This window comes from Scardinius erythrophthalmus (genome assembly GCF_964197995.2).
Source record: "Scardinius erythrophthalmus genome assembly, chromosome: 11".
NCBI lineage: Eukaryota > Metazoa > Chordata > Actinopteri > Cypriniformes > Leuciscidae > Scardinius > Scardinius erythrophthalmus.
The window spans coordinates 13,305,232-13,327,537 of record NC_138231.1 but is presented as its reverse complement, the minus strand read 5'-3'; the positions used below and the strand labels follow the sequence as shown (position 1 = coordinate 13,327,537).

At 38.9% G+C, this 22,306-nt stretch overlaps 2 protein-coding genes across 7 annotated transcripts in view; one reads left to right on the top strand and one right to left on the bottom strand.

The window, feature by feature from the left end:
* Positions 1–1,459: 1,459 nt before the first annotated feature.
* arpc5b (actin related protein 2/3 complex, subunit 5B) lies at positions 1,460–5,473 on the top strand. The gene is made up of 5 exons (XM_081377756.1): positions 1,460–1,621; positions 2,602–2,940; positions 3,781–3,852; positions 4,149–4,325; positions 4,422–5,473. The coding sequence occupies exons 2-5, from the start codon at positions 2,800–2,802 to the stop codon at positions 4,482–4,484; spliced, it is 453 nt and encodes a 150-aa protein (XP_081233882.1). The 5' UTR covers positions 1,460–1,621; positions 2,602–2,799; the 3' UTR covers positions 4,485–5,473.
* A 547-nt stretch (positions 5,474–6,020) lies between these two features.
* The window catches only part of hmcn1 (hemicentin 1), a 116,537-nt gene continuing 100,251 nt past the window's right edge, over positions 6,021–22,306 (bottom strand). For 2 of the 6 annotated variants that reach the window (XM_081377750.1, XM_081377751.1), the window contains exons 86-107: positions 21,892–21,973; positions 21,464–21,733; positions 21,208–21,378; positions 20,225–20,395; positions 19,977–20,147; positions 19,605–19,775; positions 19,346–19,516; positions 18,588–18,758; positions 15,578–15,724; positions 15,240–15,377; positions 15,027–15,148; positions 14,671–14,908; positions 14,251–14,313; positions 14,008–14,127; positions 13,647–13,781; positions 12,363–12,476; positions 12,150–12,275; positions 10,193–10,321; positions 8,329–8,691; positions 7,885–8,004; positions 7,617–7,743; positions 6,021–7,531 (exon numbers count right to left, since the gene is read on the bottom strand). In XM_081377750.1, coding sequence (XP_081233876.1) covers positions 7,165–7,531; positions 7,617–7,743; positions 7,885–8,004; positions 8,329–8,691; positions 10,193–10,321; positions 12,150–12,275; positions 12,363–12,476; positions 13,647–13,781; positions 14,008–14,127; positions 14,251–14,313; positions 14,671–14,908; positions 15,027–15,148; positions 15,240–15,377; positions 15,578–15,724; positions 18,588–18,758; positions 19,346–19,516; positions 19,605–19,775; positions 19,977–20,147; positions 20,225–20,395; positions 21,208–21,378; positions 21,464–21,733; positions 21,892–21,973 — 3,687 coding nt within the window. In that variant the 3' untranslated portion in view covers positions 6,021–7,164. The remainder of the gene's footprint in view (positions 7,532–7,616; positions 7,744–7,884; positions 8,005–8,328; positions 8,692–10,192; positions 10,322–12,149; positions 12,276–12,362; positions 12,477–13,646; positions 13,782–14,007; positions 14,128–14,250; positions 14,314–14,670; positions 14,909–15,026; positions 15,149–15,239; positions 15,378–15,577; positions 15,725–18,587; positions 18,759–19,345; positions 19,517–19,604; positions 19,776–19,976; positions 20,148–20,224; positions 20,396–21,207; positions 21,379–21,463; positions 21,734–21,891; positions 21,974–22,306) is intronic. The other 4 variants (XM_081377753.1, XM_081377754.1, XM_081377752.1 and 1 more) reach the window with 3 other exon arrangements.

Sequence of the window (22,306 nt, the reverse complement as noted above, 5' to 3'; positions counted from 1 at the left end):
AACAGCCCAGAAACCTGACTGATCTAGAGAAGATCTGTGTGGAGGAGTGGGCAAAATCCCTCCTGCAGTGTGTGCAAACCTGGTGAAAAACTACAGGAAATGTTTGACCTCTGTAATTGCAAACAAAGGCTACTGTGCCAAATATTAACATTGATTTTCTCAGGTGTTCAAATACTTATTTGCAGCTGTATCATACAAATAAATAGTTAAAAAATCATACATTGTGATTTCTGGATTTTTTTTAGATTATGTCTCTCACAGTGGACATGCACCTACGATGACAATTTCAGACCCCTCCATGATTTCTAATGGGAGAACTTGCAAAATAGCAGGGTGTTCAAATACTTATTTTCCTCACTGTATATATCAGAAAAACATCTGAATACTTGTTTAGCAGATGCTCATATGTTCTCACCGCTGATCTCATCTTTCATGATCACATAAAAATCATACTTGATAGTTTCAAAACATGTACCATAATATGTAATGTTATGTACAAATACACAAAATATGTATCATAAATATAAATGCCTTTTGTAAGTACAACTAAAAATGTTACTTTAACTTTAAGTAGAATATAACAAGCAATTCTATTTTAACTGTAATCCAACTTTTATACCCTTTACAGACATAAACGTGTGGATAAAATGAAGGTTGTTTATTTGGACCTGATGATGCTTAATGAGCAACGTCATAAGGAATGCATTTATGTATGTGACTGGAGGCGAACTATAAAGCAAAGTATGAACCTCTCATTTTAAACATCCGCTGCCTACACGGTTATTAGCAGTATATTGAACTCCTAATGTCTTTCAACTCGTTTTAAAGATAAAAAGTCATAGAATACGGATGAGTGAATCTTCAAAAGCTTTGTTTTTTTTAACCAATTGAGGGCTGTCAAACAGTGTATCTGATTATGGGTTAAGCATCGTTTCACACTTGTAGAAATGGGCGCGCACTTTTTTTTTTTTTTTTTTTTACCTTGTGTCAAATACAGTATCACTCTTATCAGAATGAATTGTGATGCCATAATGTTACATAAACTACCTCATGCTTACCTCAATAAATATCCACGCTCTGCCTAAGAAACTTTCGCTGTTTAGGCTATTCATCTGAGGCAAATAGTAAAAAAACTGGAGAGAGAATTATTTTATACTTCATAAAACTTAATACAACCAACCAAAGTGAATTTAGCTACTTTGAACAATATTTTCACAAACGACCTGCAGTTATCAAAACAGGTCACTTAGGCCTACCATTCGAAAGCATGTTCATTCAGTTTTGAGCTAACAGATATATGCAAATGAAGGCTTATTTATACTTCTGCGTCAGACCTACTGCTGCGTTCTATTATTTATCCGTGTCGGAGTTCCGACTAGAAAGACAGACGTTGCCTAGCAACACGCACCAACACGCCCCCTTTCCTCGGATTTTGCCGCTCGGAAGTTTGGACAACCGTGAGGACACCGAGCAAGAATTCCGAGACGGAATCCAAGATGGCTGCGCCCTGTGTGACTTGTTTTCATTGTTTGTGTACCGCTTTGGTTGTTTAAATTTAAATTTTAATCACTCGTCTACTGCGTCCGTATCACTGCCTGTGGGTGTGGGAATCGGTCTTGTTGTGAGTGCAATATTGAATGAAGCCTTGTTTCAAACAGGTGTTACTAACGTAGCTAGCGTTGCTAACAGAAGGTAAACTAGTTACTAGGTGAAGCACATAGTGCTACTTATTTTGGAACACCTGGTACTCGGCCAGAGCTACATAGCAACAGCTTTCCGGGTGGCGTCCATGTTTTTCTCCGACTCGGACGCGCAAAACATACCAGAACGCTTGAAGCGTTGAAGTGACGTCATATCCGAGGTCCGAGTCGGTTCGTTGACAATAATAGAACGCACCATACGCCAGAGCCTCTACGCATTAGGCAACGCGTTGGTTTTCATTTATACTTCTGAAGAATAAATTGGGCTTTAGAAGGTTAACCCAGGCCCCAGGGTTTACGTTTACAGTGTGAAATCTCGAAACCTGTAGGATTAATTACTTACCGAAGCAACAGTGTGAAACAATAGGATTAGATTGAATGAATACGTTTACCCGCCGTTTAGAATGAGTTAATAACATGTTGAAGTGTGAAAACATTTAAAGACAACATGTTGTATGTTATAGTTCTTCGAATTAAAAAAAAGAAAGAAAAGAAAACATTTAAAGACAGCGAAAGTGTTCTGGCGCCATCTACCGTCACCTGACCACCATGGCACCACTGCATTTTAAAATATAGTCTCTCCATAATAACTGTTGCTATTGAATAGACAGCATTAATTAATTGAATTTAAATCATATTTTAACATTACATTTTAATATTGTTATTTTAATTTACAGGCAGGAGCAGAAATTGAAATTATAGGCTGGAGGCCAGGAGCAGAAAATTATTTCAATATTTTAAGATTACATTTTAATATTATTATTTTAATTAGGCAGGAGCAGAAATTTAAATTATAAGTTGGAGGCAAGGAGGAGCAGAAAATGATTTCAAGTCGTCTTGCAGACCCATTAGAAATTTGCTGAGGTCCCCTAGTGTTTTCTTCTTTTTCTTTCTTTTTTAGGAACTTCACTGGACTATTTAGGAACCTCCGCTGTTCCCGATAGAGGGCGCGCTATGCGGAAGTGATGGAATCCATCACTGACTACAGACGGTAGGCTGCAGGAACCGCCAGGCTCGTTTAGCATAGAGGACTGTTATACATTGTGTCCGTGCAAAAGCGTTTAGCTTACCATCAGACGGGGAATAAGTTGCCTTCATCATGTCAAAGAATACGGTGTCCGATCGTTTCCGGAAAGTGGATGTGGATGAATACGACGAGAACAAGTTTGTAGACGAGGAAGAGGGGGGAGAAAACCAGCTGGGTCCAGATGAGGCAGAGGTGGATTCTCTCATCAGACAATATCCTTCTTTATTCACCAACATGTGCATGATCTCATAAAGTCTTGCATTTCCAGAGCCTCCAGCTCATAAAATAATAATGCTTGAGTGGGTAATTATGACTAATGGACGTAATGCGGCTAATTAAATATTTTGCTCCATAAAATAAATAATTGAAAGTAATACCACAAAGTGCTTATTAGCAGTAGAAGCAAAGCGATTTAAGTATTTTGTTTTCATTCAGCACGTTATCATGTCATGACATGCACTGATTGTTCATAATTCATGAGTTGCCTGATAGACCAGCTGGCCTGGAGATATCTGTACATCACAGACTCGACTCACACAGAACTGGGTTGTGTGCATTATTCTGCTCATTTCCATTTATTTACTAGAAGAACACCCATTCAGTGGATGCAACAATGATAGCGTGGTCTATACAGTGTCCGTCTTTTACAGTTTACAAAGTGAGGGTCGTCACAAATGTCCTATCGTGCTGCATCATGAACGGGCAGTAGTGCAAATTCAGATCTCTGAAATGTCCAGACATGTCTTGACATTCCAGACATTGTTTTAATATAACTACAACATATTATTTTCCAAGCTGTGTGGGGCTTCTAAAAACGTTTCTGTAATTTGAAACGTGCATTATTTTAGTACAAGGAAGTTGAATTCATGTCCTTATATGTCCATTTTGGAGTACCCAGGGCTTATTTCCTGTTTCTAATGTGTGTTTTTTTAGTCACTATGGTTGCCTTGTGATACCTCAAGTGCAGCCTGTCCACAGCAAGCATAGATGTTGAAATTGTGTTATTATACACACATACAGTATGTGGTGTTCTTCTTAACTCCACTCTGCAGAGGGAACCTCATGGGCGCCCTGCAGGCAGTGTTAAAAAATCCACCAATCAACACAAAGAATCAGAACGTCAAGGTGAGCCATGGCACATTTTAAAGAATCTAAAATTGTATAGAAAATGTTGCATTATTTGTGTTTGTTCTAGAGCTGCTGTAAAGCCAAACCAATCTCTGTTACTTTCATTTCCTATTATCACTAAATCTGCTTTGAAACAGTCTTGTTAAAAGCTATATAAATGAAGGTGACTTGACTTGACATTTTGCTTATTGCCATAAATATGAAACAACACCTGTGAACATGCAGCTAACTTCCCTATTAATGCATCATACTTGGGAAGTGATAGGAACCCGAATTTTTCTGACCTTTTGTAGGATCGTGCCGAAGGTCTGGTGCTGAAGGTCCTCAGCGCCTTCAAGAGTACTGACATAGAGAAGGGAGTTCAGTCTCTGGATAAGAACGGAGTGGACCTGCTCATGAAATACATCTACAAGGGCTTTGAGCGCCCGTCCGAGAACAGCAGCGCTGTCCTGCTGCAGTGGCATGAAAAGGTAGGGTTAATGGTAAACGTAGGAATGTTTCAATAGCAAAGCGGGTGTGTTGTGCTCTTACAAGAGGTCAGTAGCTCAATTCTCAATTCTCCTCAGGCTCTCTCTGCAGGTGGTGTGGGCTCTATCGTGAGGGTCCTAACAGCCAGGAAAACTGTGTAAACTGCAAGACGATTAGCACAGCGCACAGAAAACTACAACAGCAACAACAACAACAACCTGCCGAGACACTCAGAACAAAGCGATGACTTTCCACAGGGTACTGAAGAGGACCTCTCATCAAATTTCAATGCGTTTTCACCCTCTTCTGTTATATCACTCTTCACTCACATAGTCAAAAAACGCATTACCGTGCCATCAGTAGTATGTTAGACTTACCGTAGCTTCTCTCAGGAATACTTTTCTATGCTCTTCGGTATTGTAATCAGCAATTCTGAATACAAGGAAAATCTTAAGTTTATTATTAATTTACACCATGTTCATTTCAAGCCATTCACACACATGCAGACTAAAATAAGTCACAGATCGGTCGGTGTGTCTTAATGGCGCTACGTCTGTCCACATCGACTTTGTGGGATTATGAATAATACTCTCTGGTGCATTAAACCTTCCCGTCACTGATCCCTTCTCGTTTGTTCTAAATCGGCAGACATTATCCCATAGAATTGAACTTTTCATAAGCAAGGCACATTTGCTCTTATGCTCGTACAGGACAAAGTTACACTGCTGATCTTGTGCATCATCTGAAACAGCTGCTTTATTTTCTTAGCATATGTAGTCATCTCACTAATCCGTGACTTTCACTAATGCTGTTATACATGTCTTGTCTTAATGTATCTGTTTCAGCGTTCCAAAGCACTTATTGACATGGACCATTGTTATTGTATGTGTCAGAATGCATATGTCTGTATCCATTGTATATCTGGATTTGTTTTTAAGCCAACTGTGTTGAATACTGCCTCAAAGCAGATCATTACTGATCCAGTCTGATCTGAGACATATCGTCTGATCAGGGACCTGCCGCTACAATGCTGTAATACACAACGACAGTGCAGACACTCAATAAACCAAACCGGTATAATGACTGCCTTACAAAATATTCCTTTTTTATGTTTGTGCTTTTGTGACTGAATAATAAATTGTTAAATATACATCTGATGAACTGACTTGCATATTTCTGATTTATATATGTTTGAGTATTATGGTGAAAGCTCTATTGACAGCATGAATGTTTTTACAAACTGTGGGTTTGTAAGATTATTTTCCCTGATAATTGATATTTAACCCAGAATATTCTTTCCAGTGTACACTACAATTCAAAAGTTTGGGTAGTGGTAGTTATATTTTATGTTTGTACCAAGGCTGCATTTATTAAAAATACTGTGAAATATTATAAACTTTTATTTGAATATATTTAAAAATGTAATTCCTGTGATGTGAAGCTGAATTTTCAGCAGCCATTCCTCCAGTCTTCAGCGCCACATCATTATATTATTATCATATTATCATTATAAATGTTGAAAACAGTTGTACTGCTTTAGTTTTTTTTATGGAAACCGTTTTCCAGAATTCTTTGATGAATAGAAAGTTCAAAAGAATGGCATTTATTTGAAATAAAAGTCCAAAGATAGGAATAATCGAGTGAGAAGTTTTGAACCTTTGAAGCTCTAGAATGAATGCATCAAAAAAAAAAAAAAATAGATTGTATATTTTATTGCTTTTTTAAAAAAGGGAATACAACATAGTATAACAAATAAAAAACCCAAATACTTATATACATATCATGACAACAGAATACACCTTGATTACTGACAAAGTTACAAAAAAATAACTCCAAATGTGTATAAACTTGTAATGATAATGAGACATTGCTATTGGTTGACAATACTTCTTGAGTAAAGGTAGTGCTTACCTGAGGTGGACTTCCTTTTCATTTTTACTGCAGATGTGGCTCAAACTCAAACCTCATCATCATGTTAACAAACACAAATTTAAACCGATAAAATCTTCCCCATCTCATTTCATAGAAAGCAACGGAGGGAATTGAGTTTCTTTCATATATTCAAGCAATTCCCAATAATTTAATAGGTAGACATATATGCAAATGTGTTCTATAACACCACCCATAGTCTTGCTGTACATTCTGATGAAGGATTCTTGCAGCCAGCGGAGTGGCTGAACCGTTAACCCGCCTGCGGTCTTAAAACTGGTTTCAAGTCTCTCCAATGAACTCCAGAGAGCAACGTCATCTGTCTGCAGGACTCAGCAAAAGCGCTCTTCCAGCCTACAAGGCCTTACACGTCAACGTGACCTGTGAGAATCTCTTCAAGTGGCGGATCTGCACTCACACAAACACACTCTCACATACAAAGATGTACAGTTCTCAGTCATGCTTGTATAATAACGGCACCATTCTCAGAGGTTGCGCTTTAAAAGATTTTCTCCATTTGGAATGGGTTGTAAATTTTTATCTGTCAGTAAATTACTGATATGGCTGATTTTGTTGGTGTTGAAACGCCACTAATATTACAAGAACCTCTGTGCCATGAGCTGTTTTTTGGCCTTTTCTAACACATACTTTGGTCTCACGAACTCGTCACTTGATTTAATGATCAATATCTCAAATTATTCCACTGGCATACACACTTGCAATCTCTTGTTTCTCTCCAAAAATCCTCTATCATGTCTCCGTCCTGGTTTATTTTCACAGGGGTGCTTCAAAACTTTATTTTCTTCCCTTTTCTTATCCCATTAAGAAACCCTTAATGTGGGATTTTTTTTTTTTTTTGCGCAACCTCTGATCATTCTCTCTCTTCGTAGGCTGTGGGATGTAGTAAAGTGCTCAGTACGGATAGGCTGAGACAGCGATGTAGACAATGAAGGTGGTCTGGTACTCTATTCCTCCATCGGCGCTGTAAGACAGGGCTCGTACCTTCATGCGGTATGTGTGAGGTTCGCGCAGAGGACGGGTGGTGAACAGAACACCTTTGAGGTTTTCGTCCCGGAGGGCGAAGGGCAGAGTTGTGTCCTCGTCGACCACTAAGAAGGAAGTGCGGGGGTGGACGACTCCATCCTGTGTGTAGGCAACCAGCCGGATCAGGTCCTGATTGGCGGCGATGCCGAAGGGCAGGGACAGCAGTTTGTACTCCAGTGCATACGGGCTCAGGGCGCACTCCAGATCATTGGGCGGACAATTCTTCAGGCAGAACCTGAGAGGAAAGCAGAACTCACTTTATTTAGAATGATCAACTAAGTAAAAACCGACAATTGCAAAGAAAAGAGTGGCAGTCCCACCCTGTGGTTGGATCCCTCTGATAGTTGGGAGGGCAAGGTGTGTCGATGCATTGGTAACTCCCTCTCATGTTGAAACACATCCTGTTTGCCCCACACTGAATGTTCTGCTCCAGGCATTCATCTATGTCTGTCCATATACATACCAAAAATGAGCAATACAAAACTTATATTTAGTATATTTAGACTTCTTTAGATTTTGTTCGATTGCTCTCTAGAGAAGTTAGCACATGTGTTATATGTTTTTTATTGTACATCTTCATATTCTTACCTTGGCAGGTTTTGCCATTGTTCATAAGGCGATAGCCGTTGGGACACAAACACCTATGGCTGCCTGGTGTGTTCATACACTCATGTTGACATGTATCCCTCTGTTCACATTCATTAATATCTACAAACACAAGATGGGTAATTATTAATTCTGAAAATCATGCAATGCAAGTGTCTCCATGCCTTACTATTAATATGACTAGTAGGACATTGAACATCTTCCTAAACTTTTTTTGCACATATACCAGTTTTCACAAAATATCATAAAAACACACACACTGCATACTTTTTAATACATTCACTTATCAGTTACTGTAATAGTAGCAGTTTACAATACTCTAACCGTTTAAAGATCAAGAGTATAACGTGTCATATCATACATATACATACATGTAGCATTTGACATGAAACCCAAACTCCACTACAGATCAACTCTTGTAGTTACCTAAACACTGGCCATTTTTTGCCTTAAAACCAGGGGGGCAGGTATTAGTATCCCTACGACTGCGTGAAGGGGTATTGTTCGGTCTGTTGGCCACGTGACGCCCCCCGATGGGGACATATGAGTGGTAACTCTGGGAAGTCAGGCTATGGTAGCGCTGCTGGTAGGAGCTCCGATCAGAGGAGGACTGTGATGTTCTGTACCCATATGAGAAACTTTCATAGTTGGGCAAGCGCTCGAGTCCGGCACAGGACTTGCCATCACCCAGCAGGTGGAGCCCCGGTGGGCACAGGCACTTGTAGCTGCCAGGGCTGTTCACGCACTGATAGGCACAGGGCACTGGTACCAGCTCGCACTCGTTTATGTCTGCTCTCACAACAAGGCCAACACAGAGATAGAGAAATTGGGGGGAAAAAAAGTAAAAAAAAGAAAAATTTAAATGAAAATAGGCAGATCAAAAGAAGAAAATAAAAAGAAAGGGATGAGAATACTGGACATGAGTAGATATCCCTCAAAAGCATGTTTCTCATGCAGAAATATTGTGTTTTTGTTGTAAAATATTGTGTATTTAGTGATTCCTCTTATTTATATTAAAACCCCCTGTGGTAAAAATCAAGTTTTTAATGTTGTTTATATGTCTGTGTGGTGTTATAAATTTGCACATGGCTTTTCTTAAAGCATATTGAAAAGTCAACACCATTGCTGAGTATTTTCTCCTGAAAATTGAAGTCAAAAAAAAAAAAAAAAAACTCTCAAAAACGCGGTTTGAAATCGCTGGTGTTTCTGACGTCGAAAACTACCTTGTAACCAATCACGCCAACGTGTGGGATTTAGCATATCATCATTACTATGCTGCGAAGCTGGGGAGTCTCAAGAGAAGCCAGGTTATCCCAGTATACTTTTCTATTGATATGAAAAATTGGGTACATTTAGCATTAGGCCTATAGTGGGTGAATTATGTATATGATGTATTTTACGATGTTATGTCGAACTAAATGCCTTTCTCAAATGACGTTCTAAGTTGTTCAAAGCATTTGTAAGGGTGCTGATTTTTAGAAGGCCTACATAAAACACATTACCATTCTGATACATCAACTTGTAGACGAGAATGTATGAGTGAGTGGAGGCGGGGTTCATTAGCATATAAACGAAGCAAGGGTGTAGAGATACATTCAACTATTTTAAGGCATAAATAGAATTTTTTCACGGGATTTTTTTTTTTTTAAATATGTCATTTTGGTGATCAAAGATGACTTTTAAGGGATACGATTATTGACTACAGGGGGACTTTAATACATTTATATTCAGTTAACTCAGTGATTCATTTTCTGAATTCAGAACTGAAGAAAAACTTTGAATGCCAAAACTGTCACTAAAGGACATAAAAAAATTTGCCACAGCAAAGCATAGCACTTCTGGGGAGAATCCCAAGCAGGAAGTTGAAGGGTAAGTTCAAAGATGATAGACACAGATAGAGGAATGACAGAGTCATTATAGTCGTGCTGGCCTTGCTGTTGAGTCTGAACCTTACCAGTATAATACCACTCACAATTACATCTGTAGCAGCTCAGACATACTTGGATCCTTGATTTGGTATCAGTGACTGTGCCTTCTTTGTTTCTTACGGTTATAGGTTGGTTAGTTTTAAAGCACTGTGGCAATATAAGCAAGCTGTGTGGAAGGAAGTGACATCACAGGTTCTGAATGCTGTTTAGGTGAGGGTTGGTACACAGAAATGAACTGTAGCAAAAGAATGAGGTAGGTAAAGATGAAGGGAGGGATGCAGGTTGGCGTTTGGCAGGAGAGCAGCCCGGGATGTTGGGTTGTTGGGAGAGGATTAGATTTAGGTGTGGGGGACACTACATACCAAGGCAGGGGCGGCCCACACCCTGAGAGCGGTACCCCCTCGGGCAAGTGCAGTGGTAGCTACCTCTGGTGTTTTCGCAGATCTGATTATACCTGCACTGATGTGTGCCATCATGGCACTCATCAATATCTACAAGCAGAATAAAAATGTATTATTTGATTTGATCATAATCTAATTATGTAATTAAAAAATATATAAATAATAACACAAATAATTTACAACCCCAAATCAGAAAAAGTTGGGACACTGTACAAATTGTGAGTAAGAAAGGAATGGAATTATTTACAAATCTCATAAACTTATATTATATTCACAATAGAATATAGATAACATATCAAATTTTGAAAGTGAGACATTTTGAAATGTCATGCCAAATATTGGCTCATTTTGGATTTCATGAGAGCTACACATTCCAAAAAAGTTGGGACAGGTAGCAATAAGAGGCCGGAAAAGTTAAATGTACATATAAGGAATAGCTCAGGATTAGGTCAATTGGCAACATGATTGGGTATAAAAAGAGCCTCTCAGAGTGGCAGTGTCTCTCAGAAGTCAAGATGGGCAGAGGATCACCAATTCCCTCAATGCTGCGGCGAAAAATAGTGGAGCAATATCAGAAAGAAATTTCTCAGAGAAAAATTGCAAAGAGTTTGAAGTTATCATCATCTACAGTGCATAATATCATCCAAAGATTCAGAGAATCTGGAACAATCTCTGTGCGTAAGGGTCAAGGCCGGAAAACCATACTGGATGCCCGTGATCTTCGGGCCCTTAGACGGCACTGCATCACATACACTTACAGGAATGCTACTGTAATGGAAATCACAACATGGGCTCAGGAATACTTCCAGAAAACATTGTCGGTGAACACAATCCACCGTGCCATTCGCCGTTGCCGGCTAAAACTCTATGGGTCAAAAAAGAAGCCATATCTAAACAAGATCTAGAAGCGCAGGCGTTTTCTCTGGGCCAAGGCTCATTTAAAATGGACTGTGGCAAAGTGGAAAACTGTTCTGTATGGTCAGACAAATCAAAATTTGAAGTTCTTTTTGGAAAACTGGGACACCATGTCATCCAGATTAAAGAGTACAAGGACAACCCAAGTTGTTATCAGCGCTCAGTTCAGAAGCCTGCATCTCTGATGGTACGGGGTTGCATGAGTGCGTGTGGCATGGGCAGCTTACACATCTGGAAAGGCACCATCAATGCTGAAAGGTATATCCAAGTTCTAGAACAACATATGCTCCCATCCAGACGTCGTCTCTTTCAGGGAAGACCTTGCATTTTCCAACATGACAATGCCAGACCATATACTGCATCAATTACAATATCACGGCTGCGTAGAAGAAGGATCCGGGTACTGAAATGGCCAGCCTGCAGTCCAGATCTTTCACCCATAGAAAACATTTGGTGCATCATAAAGAGGAAGATGCGGCAAAGAAGACCTAAGACAGTTGAGTAACTAGAAGCCTGTATTAGACAAGAATGGGACAACATTCCTATTCCTAAACTTGAGCAACTTGTCTCCTCAGTCCCCAGACGTTTGCAGACTGTTATAAAAAGAAGAGGGGATGCCACACAGTGGTAAACATGGCCTTGTCCCAACTTTTTTGAGATGTGTTGATGCCATGAAATTTAAAATCAACTTATTTTTCCCTTAAAATTATACATTTTCTCAGTTTAAACATTTGATATGTCATCTATGTTGTATTTTGAATAAAATATTGAAATTTGAAACTTCCACATCATTGTATTCTGTTTTTATTCACAATTTGTACAGTGTCCCAACTTTTTCTGATTTGGGGTTGTATATTTATTCTAAATATAAACAAAACTTGTTTTATTAATTTAAAGTTTTACTCACACACACACACACACATATATATATATATATATATATTATTTTTTTGTAACATAATGGCCCTCAGCCCAAAACATAAGCAACAAGATCTTCACAAACCTATGCATGTGCTATTGCCTCCTTTGGTCATGCCAGTAGGGCAGAGGTCAATGCAAGTGTATCCACCACGTGTGTTTTTACACTGTTGATCTGAGCGACACACTCTCTGTTTGCATTCATTTATGTCTGAAGAGAAAGAATCAGCTCATTAGTTTCAGTTGCATAATTTTACAAACCCAGCAATATAAACCATGAGACAGGTTTTTGATGTACCAATACAGCGACGATTCCTGAGTTGGTACCCCGGCTCACAAGCACAGCGGAAGCTGCCAATGGTGTTTAGACAATGCTGATGACAAGGGTTGGATTCCTGACACTCATTCACATCTGTAGAAGCAAGATAAAAGCAATTGAAATGCATGTTAGCATGAAGATAAATGAATAGAGAATTAAAGGCAGGGTAGGTAGGATTTTTCTACAAAAAAACATTCCAATTTTGTTTAAACTGTCTTTTATATACCAATACATAATTAAAATGTAAGTACTCTGAAAAAGAGAGTATAAAAATCGAGTGACTGTAGACCTCTCACGACTGTTGTAAACACAGCTCATTATTCCATTCACTTCACCCCCTCCCTTCTGGGCTCCTTCCAAAGCCACGCCCCCAAAACACATGAACGCGCGACGCCAAACGCTCAGGCTCAGCTGGAAGACGCATTATTTACCTGAGACGAGTGGAGAGGAAGGAGCACAGTGCATGCAGTGACATCATGACAGAATCACATGTAATAAAATACCTAACTTTATCACTATGAATATAAACAAATAAGATGGCTTTTAGGACTCACTATCAAGCTAGCATATCGATACTGGTAAAGTTTAAAATATATTTGGTTTGATTCGGTAACGAGCTATATTTAGGCTATAGGTAACGAGCTATATTTATAAGGCAAAGCTAAAAACAGGTTGCATTGATACACGTTTTTCCATTACCATCAGTTAAACTGTGATGAAGGTGAATTTCGTGTAAGATTCATAACATATACGGTGTTTTGCATTGTAAGAGTTTCCATGATGAAAACATTGTTGACTCTGATGAGGACAGTTGCCTTCGCTGACTGCATATGCAGGTGCTTTGAATTTTGAATGCTCTTTCTCTGCCATAATTTTACTCTTCGTAGGTTCCGCGCCTCTCTTGCACTCCTCAAATCAAACGGGTGCGCGCGCATATGGGCAGATCTAGCAACAGGGGTGGTAGCCATGGTTGCGAGAGTGAGTGACAGTCGCCCAAACCAATCAATTGTTTCGTCCCGAATGGAAATAATGAGCTGTGTTTATTGCAGATTAAAAGGTCTACAGTCACTCAATTTTATACTCTCTTTTTCAGAGCACTTACATTTTAATTATGTATTGGTATATAAAGACAGTTTAAACAAATTTGAAAAAAAGTTTTTTACAAAAATCCTACCTTTAATATAAGATGCACTATGCCATACAAAAGTACACATATAAACAATATACATAAATAAACGTATAAAACTAGGGATAACTGTGCACCTAAGCAACTCAGCCCATCTGCTGTCCTCCTAAAGCCCCGGCCACAGCGCATCACACAGCGATATGAGCCAATGGTGTTCTCACAATCTTGTCCATCATGGCACATGTGCCCACCCTGTGAACACTCATCAATATCTACGGTAAACAGAAATTAAAGCAACTGTTCAGCTTAGATTACATAAATAACAAATCATACACTACCTTTCAAAAATGTGGGGTTGGTAGGATTATTGTTTTTTTAAAGAAGTGTCTTATAAATGAAGTCTCTTATGCTCACCTAGGCTGCATTTTGTTCGATCAAAAATACAATAAAAACACTAATATTGTGAAATATTATTACAGTTTAAAATAACTTCCGTACCCTGGCATGTTCTGCCATCAGCTGAGATGGTGAGTCCTCGGGGACAGGAACAGTAGTAAGTGCCTATAGAATTGTGGCAGGCATGTGAGCAGGGGTTTCCGCCCACACACTCATTCTCATCTTCATCAGCAAAAAAAAGGACAAGCAAGCACAGAATCTCATCAATGAAAGAACTCCTTGTATATTCACAAATGGAGATTATTATCTGTATTATGCAGTAAAAGCAATACTATCTGACTGTACCAGCACAATATGGTCCAGCGGGGTCCAGTTGAAAACCACTGGGACACTGATTACTGCGCTCTCCTGAGGACAAAAATATATTGTAATTAAAGAAGGATCGCTTTAAAAACTATTAAATAAAACAAAACTAAAACATAATGATAGGCTAGAATTTAATGATGTTTAGGGATGCACTGGACTATTAATTTTGCATTACATTAAATTAAAAAATTTTAACCAGACATTAAAACATCGTAATACTGAGAATAAAAATGGAAAAAGGTTTAGTATTTCTTAAGTCCAGCATTGAAAAAGCTTGATTTGGAAACAAATCGATGATATATGATATGTTCTTCAAATCAAATCAAATCAATCAGTATGATGACTGCTATATCACAGATACGGAATGAAATTATTTCCTAATGTATTTGTGTATCGTACCTTTAGCAATAGTGGCATGGATGGCAAACTCCAGCATCTCTTCTAGTGGACGGTACAGAGCGCTGATAGCCGAGGCGTGGAGTGTCTGCACCAGATAAGGCATCTTTCCTCTAGAGGGTCCGTATGTGATGGTATGATTCCACGAGTAAGGCACACTGACCCTGTCTATACTGAACATACGTGTAGACAGAGCATACAACTGACCAGGACCAGTCTGGATGTAGTCTTCAGTGTAGTCCTGGAGTTTAAAAATATATATTTCAATGTGAGTGATAAAGTTTACATTGTTTAGCATTCTATTTTCAAAGTTTAAAACAGTATAAAACGGTTTATGAATTCAGTGATGGAGAATCAACCTTGAGACTGATGTCTGCATTGGAGGGCAGTTGCAGGATGTGTCCGTTTACTACGATGTCCAGCAGAAGCGCTCCATCTGAGTCGAGCCCTCGTGCCACATGGGTAATTCGGAGAATCTCTCCTATAGTCAACACAAACAAATGAAACAAAGAAACATTTGAGGAAAAATGCAGTTTACAAGGATTACTACACATCAAGTTGATTCCTCTTACCTGTGGCAAACTCCACCTGAGTTTCACGTCTGAAGATGCCATCTGTGAGGGTGTAACCATTGACAGCTTCCCCAAGCTCCTGTGCTGTGGTCCAGTAAATGGGGTTCAGGATGGAGATCAACTTCCTCATAGCAGACCCTGGATGATTTAGCAGAACATATACAAGCACCAACTTAAATTACAGTTTTCTTTTAAGTTTTTGATTCATAATCTTAAACTACAACCCATAAAGATTCTCTGATATTCATATACTGAAAAATACTTTACATACATTACATTTGGGATATTAAATATGATGCATTGCTGCTCGTAACAAAAACTAAGCAGCAGAGACTGACCCAGGCTCCTGGGTATATTAGTGATGGTGGCCTGTATAACTCTCCCTCCAGTGGGACTGCTAGAGATGGTGGCATTGAGGATGGCAGTGCCAAACTCCACATCATTAATATTCCCGATGATACTTCCTCTCGCTTTCTGAGGGCCACCTTAGAGAGAAAAGTGGAAAAGTTCAGACAATGAGTACAATCATATCTTTAGTTAACTTAAAATCAAGGTCAGAAATTAACCAGTGGTTGGGGAAAGTATTTTGTCAAGTTCTCTCATTCTTTTCTAGGCCTCTATAAAGATTTCTTTCAAAACAGGGTTTTGTGACTCTATAGTCACTGTAGTGATCTATAGCTGTCAAACACCTGTTTTCCTCAGTGTTGGGGGTAACGCATTAAGTGAGTTATGTAATCAGATTACTTTTTTCAAGTAATGAGAAAAGTAATGCATTACTTTTAAATTTATGACAAAATATCAGAGTAAATTTTTCAAATAAGTAAATCAAGTTAAGTTGTTTTCCCATTTATTGACTGACACCTCTCCTGTCCCCCTGTTGAGAGAAATTGTGAGTAAGTGCAGAGGGGCTGAGTGCGCTGTGTTAACATGATGGTTATTGTAGCTCTAGCCTAAATGAGAGCAGGCATTTACTCATCTCACTAGCACAAAAACAGATTCATTATTCCTCAAAACGCATAAAAACAGGGAAATGCAAACTCAGAATTTTACACAAAGTATATTTGTTTTATTTTACATAGGTTTATATAATTAATCTCACTGTCTCTATGTCTTTGCTGCTGACCTTTGATGACCCAGTTCAACCATTCTAATAAGCTTTACTTTACATTAACAGCACATTTGTGTTTTATTTTTTGTTTTATTGCTAAAGTAAGAGTGTTGAACATTCTTCTTCTATGTAATTTCACATTAGATGTGAAAGGGCCTTTACATTTGCCAAAAAAGCACTTTTGTTGTTTTGTTATAATAAACCAAACAAGCAAGGCCAGTCCAGGAGAGAAAAAGTAACATAATGCATTACTTTCCATAAAAGGTAACCAAGTAACACAATTAGTTACTTTTTTAGGGAGTAACTCAATATTGTAATGCATTACTTTTTGAAGTAACTTTCTCAAACACTGATATTCAATGTTTCAATGTGTAGCTAATATAAGCTCCGTAAAAACTCTGTGAGTGTTTTCTTCACATTCAGTTGACATCTAAATTCATTACAACCTACTAAGACAGACAACAAAGAACTGTAAATTCTTACATAAGCCACCAGGCAATTATTAATATTATTGTGTTATTATGATATTGTATGCATTATTATGACCGCCGCTAGCGTAGCTAGCGAAAGCGGTCATATAGGGATTGTCAAAGTTTTTTTTTTTTTTTTTTGTCACCTTACTGAATTTTTCGTCAACGATACCAGGGACACCGAAGCACCGGGGAACATGAAATTTGGTGGGCACTACCTGAACCGTGGCACCGAGGATGAAGAATTTTTTATGGTATGTTGGTGTACTAGACTTTTACGGAAAAATTTCGTTTGGTCCCCGGGGGCCACTTCACCCCCCCGCGCTGGGGCCCCCGTGAATTTTTCATCAACGATACCAGGGACACCGAAACACCGGGGAACATGAAATTTGGTGGGCATGTAGCCCCACTAGACTTGTACGGAAAAATTTCATTTGGTCCCCGGGGGCCACTCCCCCCCCCGTGCTGGGGCCCCCGTGAATTTTTCGTCAACGATACCAGGGACACCGAAGCACCGGGGAACATGAAATTTGGTGGGCATGTAGCCCCACTAGACTTCTAAGGAAAAATTTCGTTTGGTCCCCGGGGGCCACTCCCCCCCCCGCGCTGGGCCCCCCCAAACCCAAAAAAATGCAGTTTTTCCTAAATAACTACCTGAACCGTGGCACCGAGGATGAAGAAATTTTTATGGTATGTTGCTCTTAAGGGCCCACATCAACCTAGCCCATAATCACTCATTTGTGATTTGCGCCCCTCCCATAAAAAATGAAAATGCAATATTATTCTGCTTTAATCGCCCCTATCTTCAGTGGAGATGCTCAGAACTGCACCATATTTCATGTGTATGATTAACTTGACATCCTCTGGGGGTATCCTCTTAGTTAATAAACTAATAAAAATAAACTAATACAAATTAATTTCTGACACCCCTCAAGACCATGTTAAATCGTTAAAATAATTTCGTAGAATTTCATCCATGGGGGGGTATAAAATAAATTCATTTATGTGCACATTTAGTGACTGTACACTCATCGGCCTGTAGATGGTGCTCTTGAGCGAAGGGTTGCTGGTTTAGGATGATACTGTCACACACACACATGCAGGAATACAAACAAACGCAAGCATGCACACACACTGACATCCACACGCACAGACACACACCCATACACACACATACAAATCCACATGCACAGACACACACACGCGCACACATGTACGCACACATACATACACGCACAGACACACACACACACACACAGACACACACATACACATACACACACACACATACACACACACACACACACACACACACACACACACACACACACACACACACACACACACACACACACACACACACACACACACACACACACACACACACACACACACAGACAGACATGCACATACTACTACTTTTTTTAGGTATATACATAAACACACAATACAGCCAAATTACTCCACGTCATTTATTTTTGTGGAAAGCCAGTGCAGGCCTGAGCGGCGGTCATATTTTGTACCGCGATGCGGTACATCTAGTTTACAGCTACAATTGTATTTGATTCGATTTTATAAATAAGTAATAATTATAAAAATAATACAAATATTAATATTAATAAGACATTAAAAATAAATGTAAAAATAAACTAATAAAAATAAACTAATACAAATTAATTTCTGACACCCCTCAAGACCATGTTAAATCGTTAAAATAATTCTTGATGAACGTCTTGATTAAAAACCATACATATTTACTGGTGAATGTACCTGGACATGGCTGTATGTTACATCTTGATAACTGGGTGGAGTCTCCTGGGCAGGGTCGGCCGCTGTTGCTAGGTGATGGATTGTTACAAAGTCTAACACGTGTCCGTTCTCCACCTCCACAGGATGCTGAACATTCACCCCAGGACTCCCATGAACCCCACTTACCATCGACTTCACACACACATAGACAGAGCACAGAAAGGTGTGTATTCAGTTATGGTCAAAATTAATCCAAAAAAAGATCTTCTACATCTGATGTGGTTTGCATCCTCCATTCAAGTTTTGTCAATCATAATCCCAAATTTAGGTAGCTTCTCGTGTATATTTATTAATATATAGCAACTATAGAGTGTGGGTATTTGTTGTGCATTACACACTGCAGTTCAAATATTTTGGGGTCAGTAAAGTGTTTTTTTTTTTTTTTCAGGGGGGGTGCATGAAATTAATCAAAAGGGGCAGTAAAGAATTTTACATTGGTACAAAACCAAAGTCTATTTCAAATAAATGCTCTTCTTTTGAACTTTCTATACTAAAATAAATGCTAAATGAGCACCAAATCAGCATATTAGAATGATTTGAAATACTGCCTAGAGAATTGGCAGATAAAAATTCAGCTTTGCCATCACAGAGATAAATTACATTTTAAAATATATTAAAATAGATAAATTATTTTGAGAATAAGAAACTTCTTTGAAAAGAAATAAAAAATCTCACTGATCTCAAACCTTTGAACGGTAGTGTATGTATGAGTGCTTTACCAGGGCAGTTGGCTGCGTTGCACTTCTGGATTTGAGAGTCTGATCCAGTACATGCTCTGCCTCCATTTGCTGGTCGAGGATTGTCGCATGTTCTGTAGCGACGCATTTGTCCACCGTTGCAGGTCCTGCTACAACTGCCCCAGCTGTTCCATGGGCCCCAGTTACCATGAACTATGAAGAGAGATTATTTGTGCTTATAGCCTTCTTCATTACACCAACATGCCTGTGTGTTTACCATATGTAAAATTGATTTCCTCACTGGGACAGGGCTCATTGTGGCAGAAATCAACGTGGATGTCATTTCCCTCACACTGCCGTCCCCCATGCTGGGGGGCGGGGCTTGCACAGATACGTGTCCTTTGCCTCGTACCGCCTCCACAAGAAACACTACATGCCCCCCAGCTTACCCAGGAAGACCACTTGCCATCCACTGTTGAAGAAGAGAAGAAAGGATAAGTCTTTTTAAATTCACACTCATGACGTACCAAACTCGTATGACTTTGTGTAAAACACAAAAGGATATTTAGTTGAATGTCCAAGCTGGGGGCATCTGTTTAATTTCACATTTTCATTTCTGAGCGAACAATCTCTTTAAATAATAAAAAATCATAATTTTCACCAGAACGCTTACCAGGGCAATTCCTCTCATTGCACACTTGTGTCTGTGAGTCAGGTCCTTCACACGATGGTCCTTCAAATGAGGGCGGAGGGTTGTTGCAGAGTCTGAGTCTTGTCTGCATCCCTTTGCCACACGTTTCACTACAAGGGCTCCAAGGCAACCAGGCACCCCAGTTCCCTGCCACTGACAGATAAGAAGCCAATCAGACTGATGAAGACAGATATGGTCATGTGTAGGAAAACATATGTTCCTCCACTCACCTGGGCATGGCCTTAAACTACACATAATGGCCTCCACTGCTTTGCCCTCACAGGCTCTGCCCCCATGCTGGGCAGGAGGATTACTACAAGTCCGTACCCTAGTCCTGTTACCCTGACCACAGGTACGAGAGCACTCCTCCCAGGAAGACCACTCGGACCAATTACCATCCACTATGGGGACAAACAGACAGCATGGAGCCATGTTTATACTGTTCTCCATGCTTTTATCTATTTTTTTGTTTGTTTGTTTGTTTAGGAGAGAACTTGGTGAGTACAGTCAAAAATTCAAGCGAAGAGCTGATCACCTTATGAACATCTAGCAATCCAAATATATTGCTAGTACTTTACAACACTTAACTCATGTTTTCAGATACTGTAAGCACTTAAATATTAAAAAATAAACACTATTGTAGTTTGTAATTTTAAGTTTCCTGAAAGAAGTCTCTTATACTCAAGGATACATTTATTCGATCAAAAATACAGTTAAACAGTAAGATTGTAAAATATTATTACAATTTAAAATAGATTTTTTTTTCAATTTTTATATATTTTAAAATGTAATTTATTCCTGAAACATTTTCATTCTTTTATGAATAGAAAGTTCAAAACAAAACCATTTAGTTTAAATAAAATTATTTGTACTATTAAATGTTTTTACTGTCACTTCTTATTCAATTGAATGTGTCCTTGCTGAATAAAGCTATTAAAAAAAATACTAACCCCTAATTTTTGTGTATGTGTATTCCAGTAGTGTATGAATCTAACAAATATAATGTTTGTTAATGTTTTAATAACAGTTATAACGTATTAACAATATATCATCTATGAAGTGCACATAAACTTCATTGATGATATATGATACAGGCCTGTCACTTGCACTGGTGTGCCCAAATAAATAATTTTTCAGTTTTGCATATGGTACAATTTTCGCTCACAATGTAGAGCTTTTGCAGCAAAAGGGATGAAAAGGTAAACTAATTTACCTGGGCAAGGTTTGCCTTGACAGCTGCGTGTTTCTCTTGCTGAACCAATGCAGTGGCGTCCTCCGTTCGCAGGAAATGGGTTATTGCACTGTCTTAGTCTCCTCTGCACTCCTGTACCACAGGAAACACTGCAGGCTCCCCACTCCATCCATTCAGAGAAACCTCCATGAACTGCGAAACACACATAATTCAATCTCCCATTATAATACACCTAACTGCATTATAATCCGAATACTTACAAAAGTCCAAAGCTCACCTCGCACTGTTAGGGTCACGCGCACCAGCACAGAGCCTAACAAATTTCTTGCCACGCACTCATACTCAGCCGTGTCCTCTTTCTGAGCACTACTGAGCCGAAGAGAACCGTTATTCAGTGTGGTGATGTGCTCATTGCCCAACAGAGGGCGCCCCTGACGGGACCACTCAATGACAGGCACAGGCTCTCCCTCTGCTTGGCAGTTTAGCACCACTGTGGAACCAGCATCTACCACTGTCTCTATTGGCTCTACTGTGATGGTAGGAGAACCTGTGGAATATCACTAATGTTATTACAGTAACACAAGCAAGTGCTTTAAAAAAAAAATCCTTATTAAGGTTTTTATTTTCTGTGTGAGTATTCTATGTGACTTTTACTGCAAATTAATAACTTTAAAGGATTCATTTTGTTTTATACTGTAGACTTACTCTGTAAGGTCAGTGTAACTGTTCTCTCCACCACTCCTGCATCATTTGTGGCCACACACATGTAATTTCCAGAATCTTCGCTCTACAAAAATTACAAATTGATACCATTAATTATTTATAAATGACCGAAATACAAAACATCTAGAAAATTAAGGATTTTTTTTTTATCTAGGATAGATGACAAAAACGTTGTAACTATATTAACCCTCTTGTATCGTTGTAAAAAAAGAATGCCTATTTTGGTATCTTCTTTAGAAGAAAAGATCTATTTTTTTTTTTTTTTTTTGCTGTATGTCACAATTTTTCCCAATGATCTGTAAGGCATTAAATCAATATTGTTTTTGTTTGAGGTTGCAAGCAAATTTTGAAGGTTAATTTTATATGCCTCCCTACACAAAAATGGGGAAAATATGGG

Bases quoted from the DNA above. Each gene is read 5' to 3' on its own strand.
- arpc5b (XM_081377756.1), top strand. From the start codon at position 2,800: ATGTCAAAGAATACGGTGTCCGATCGTTTCCGGAAAGTGGATGTGGAT. The intron at 3,853-4,148 runs GTGAGCCATGGC...GACCTTTTGTAG, and splicing joins CAAAGAATCAGAACGTCAAG to GATCGTGCCGAAGGTCTGGT. The intron at 4,326-4,421 runs GTAGGGTTAATG...AATTCTCCTCAG, and splicing joins TGCTGCAGTGGCATGAAAAG to GCTCTCTCTGCAGGTGGTGT.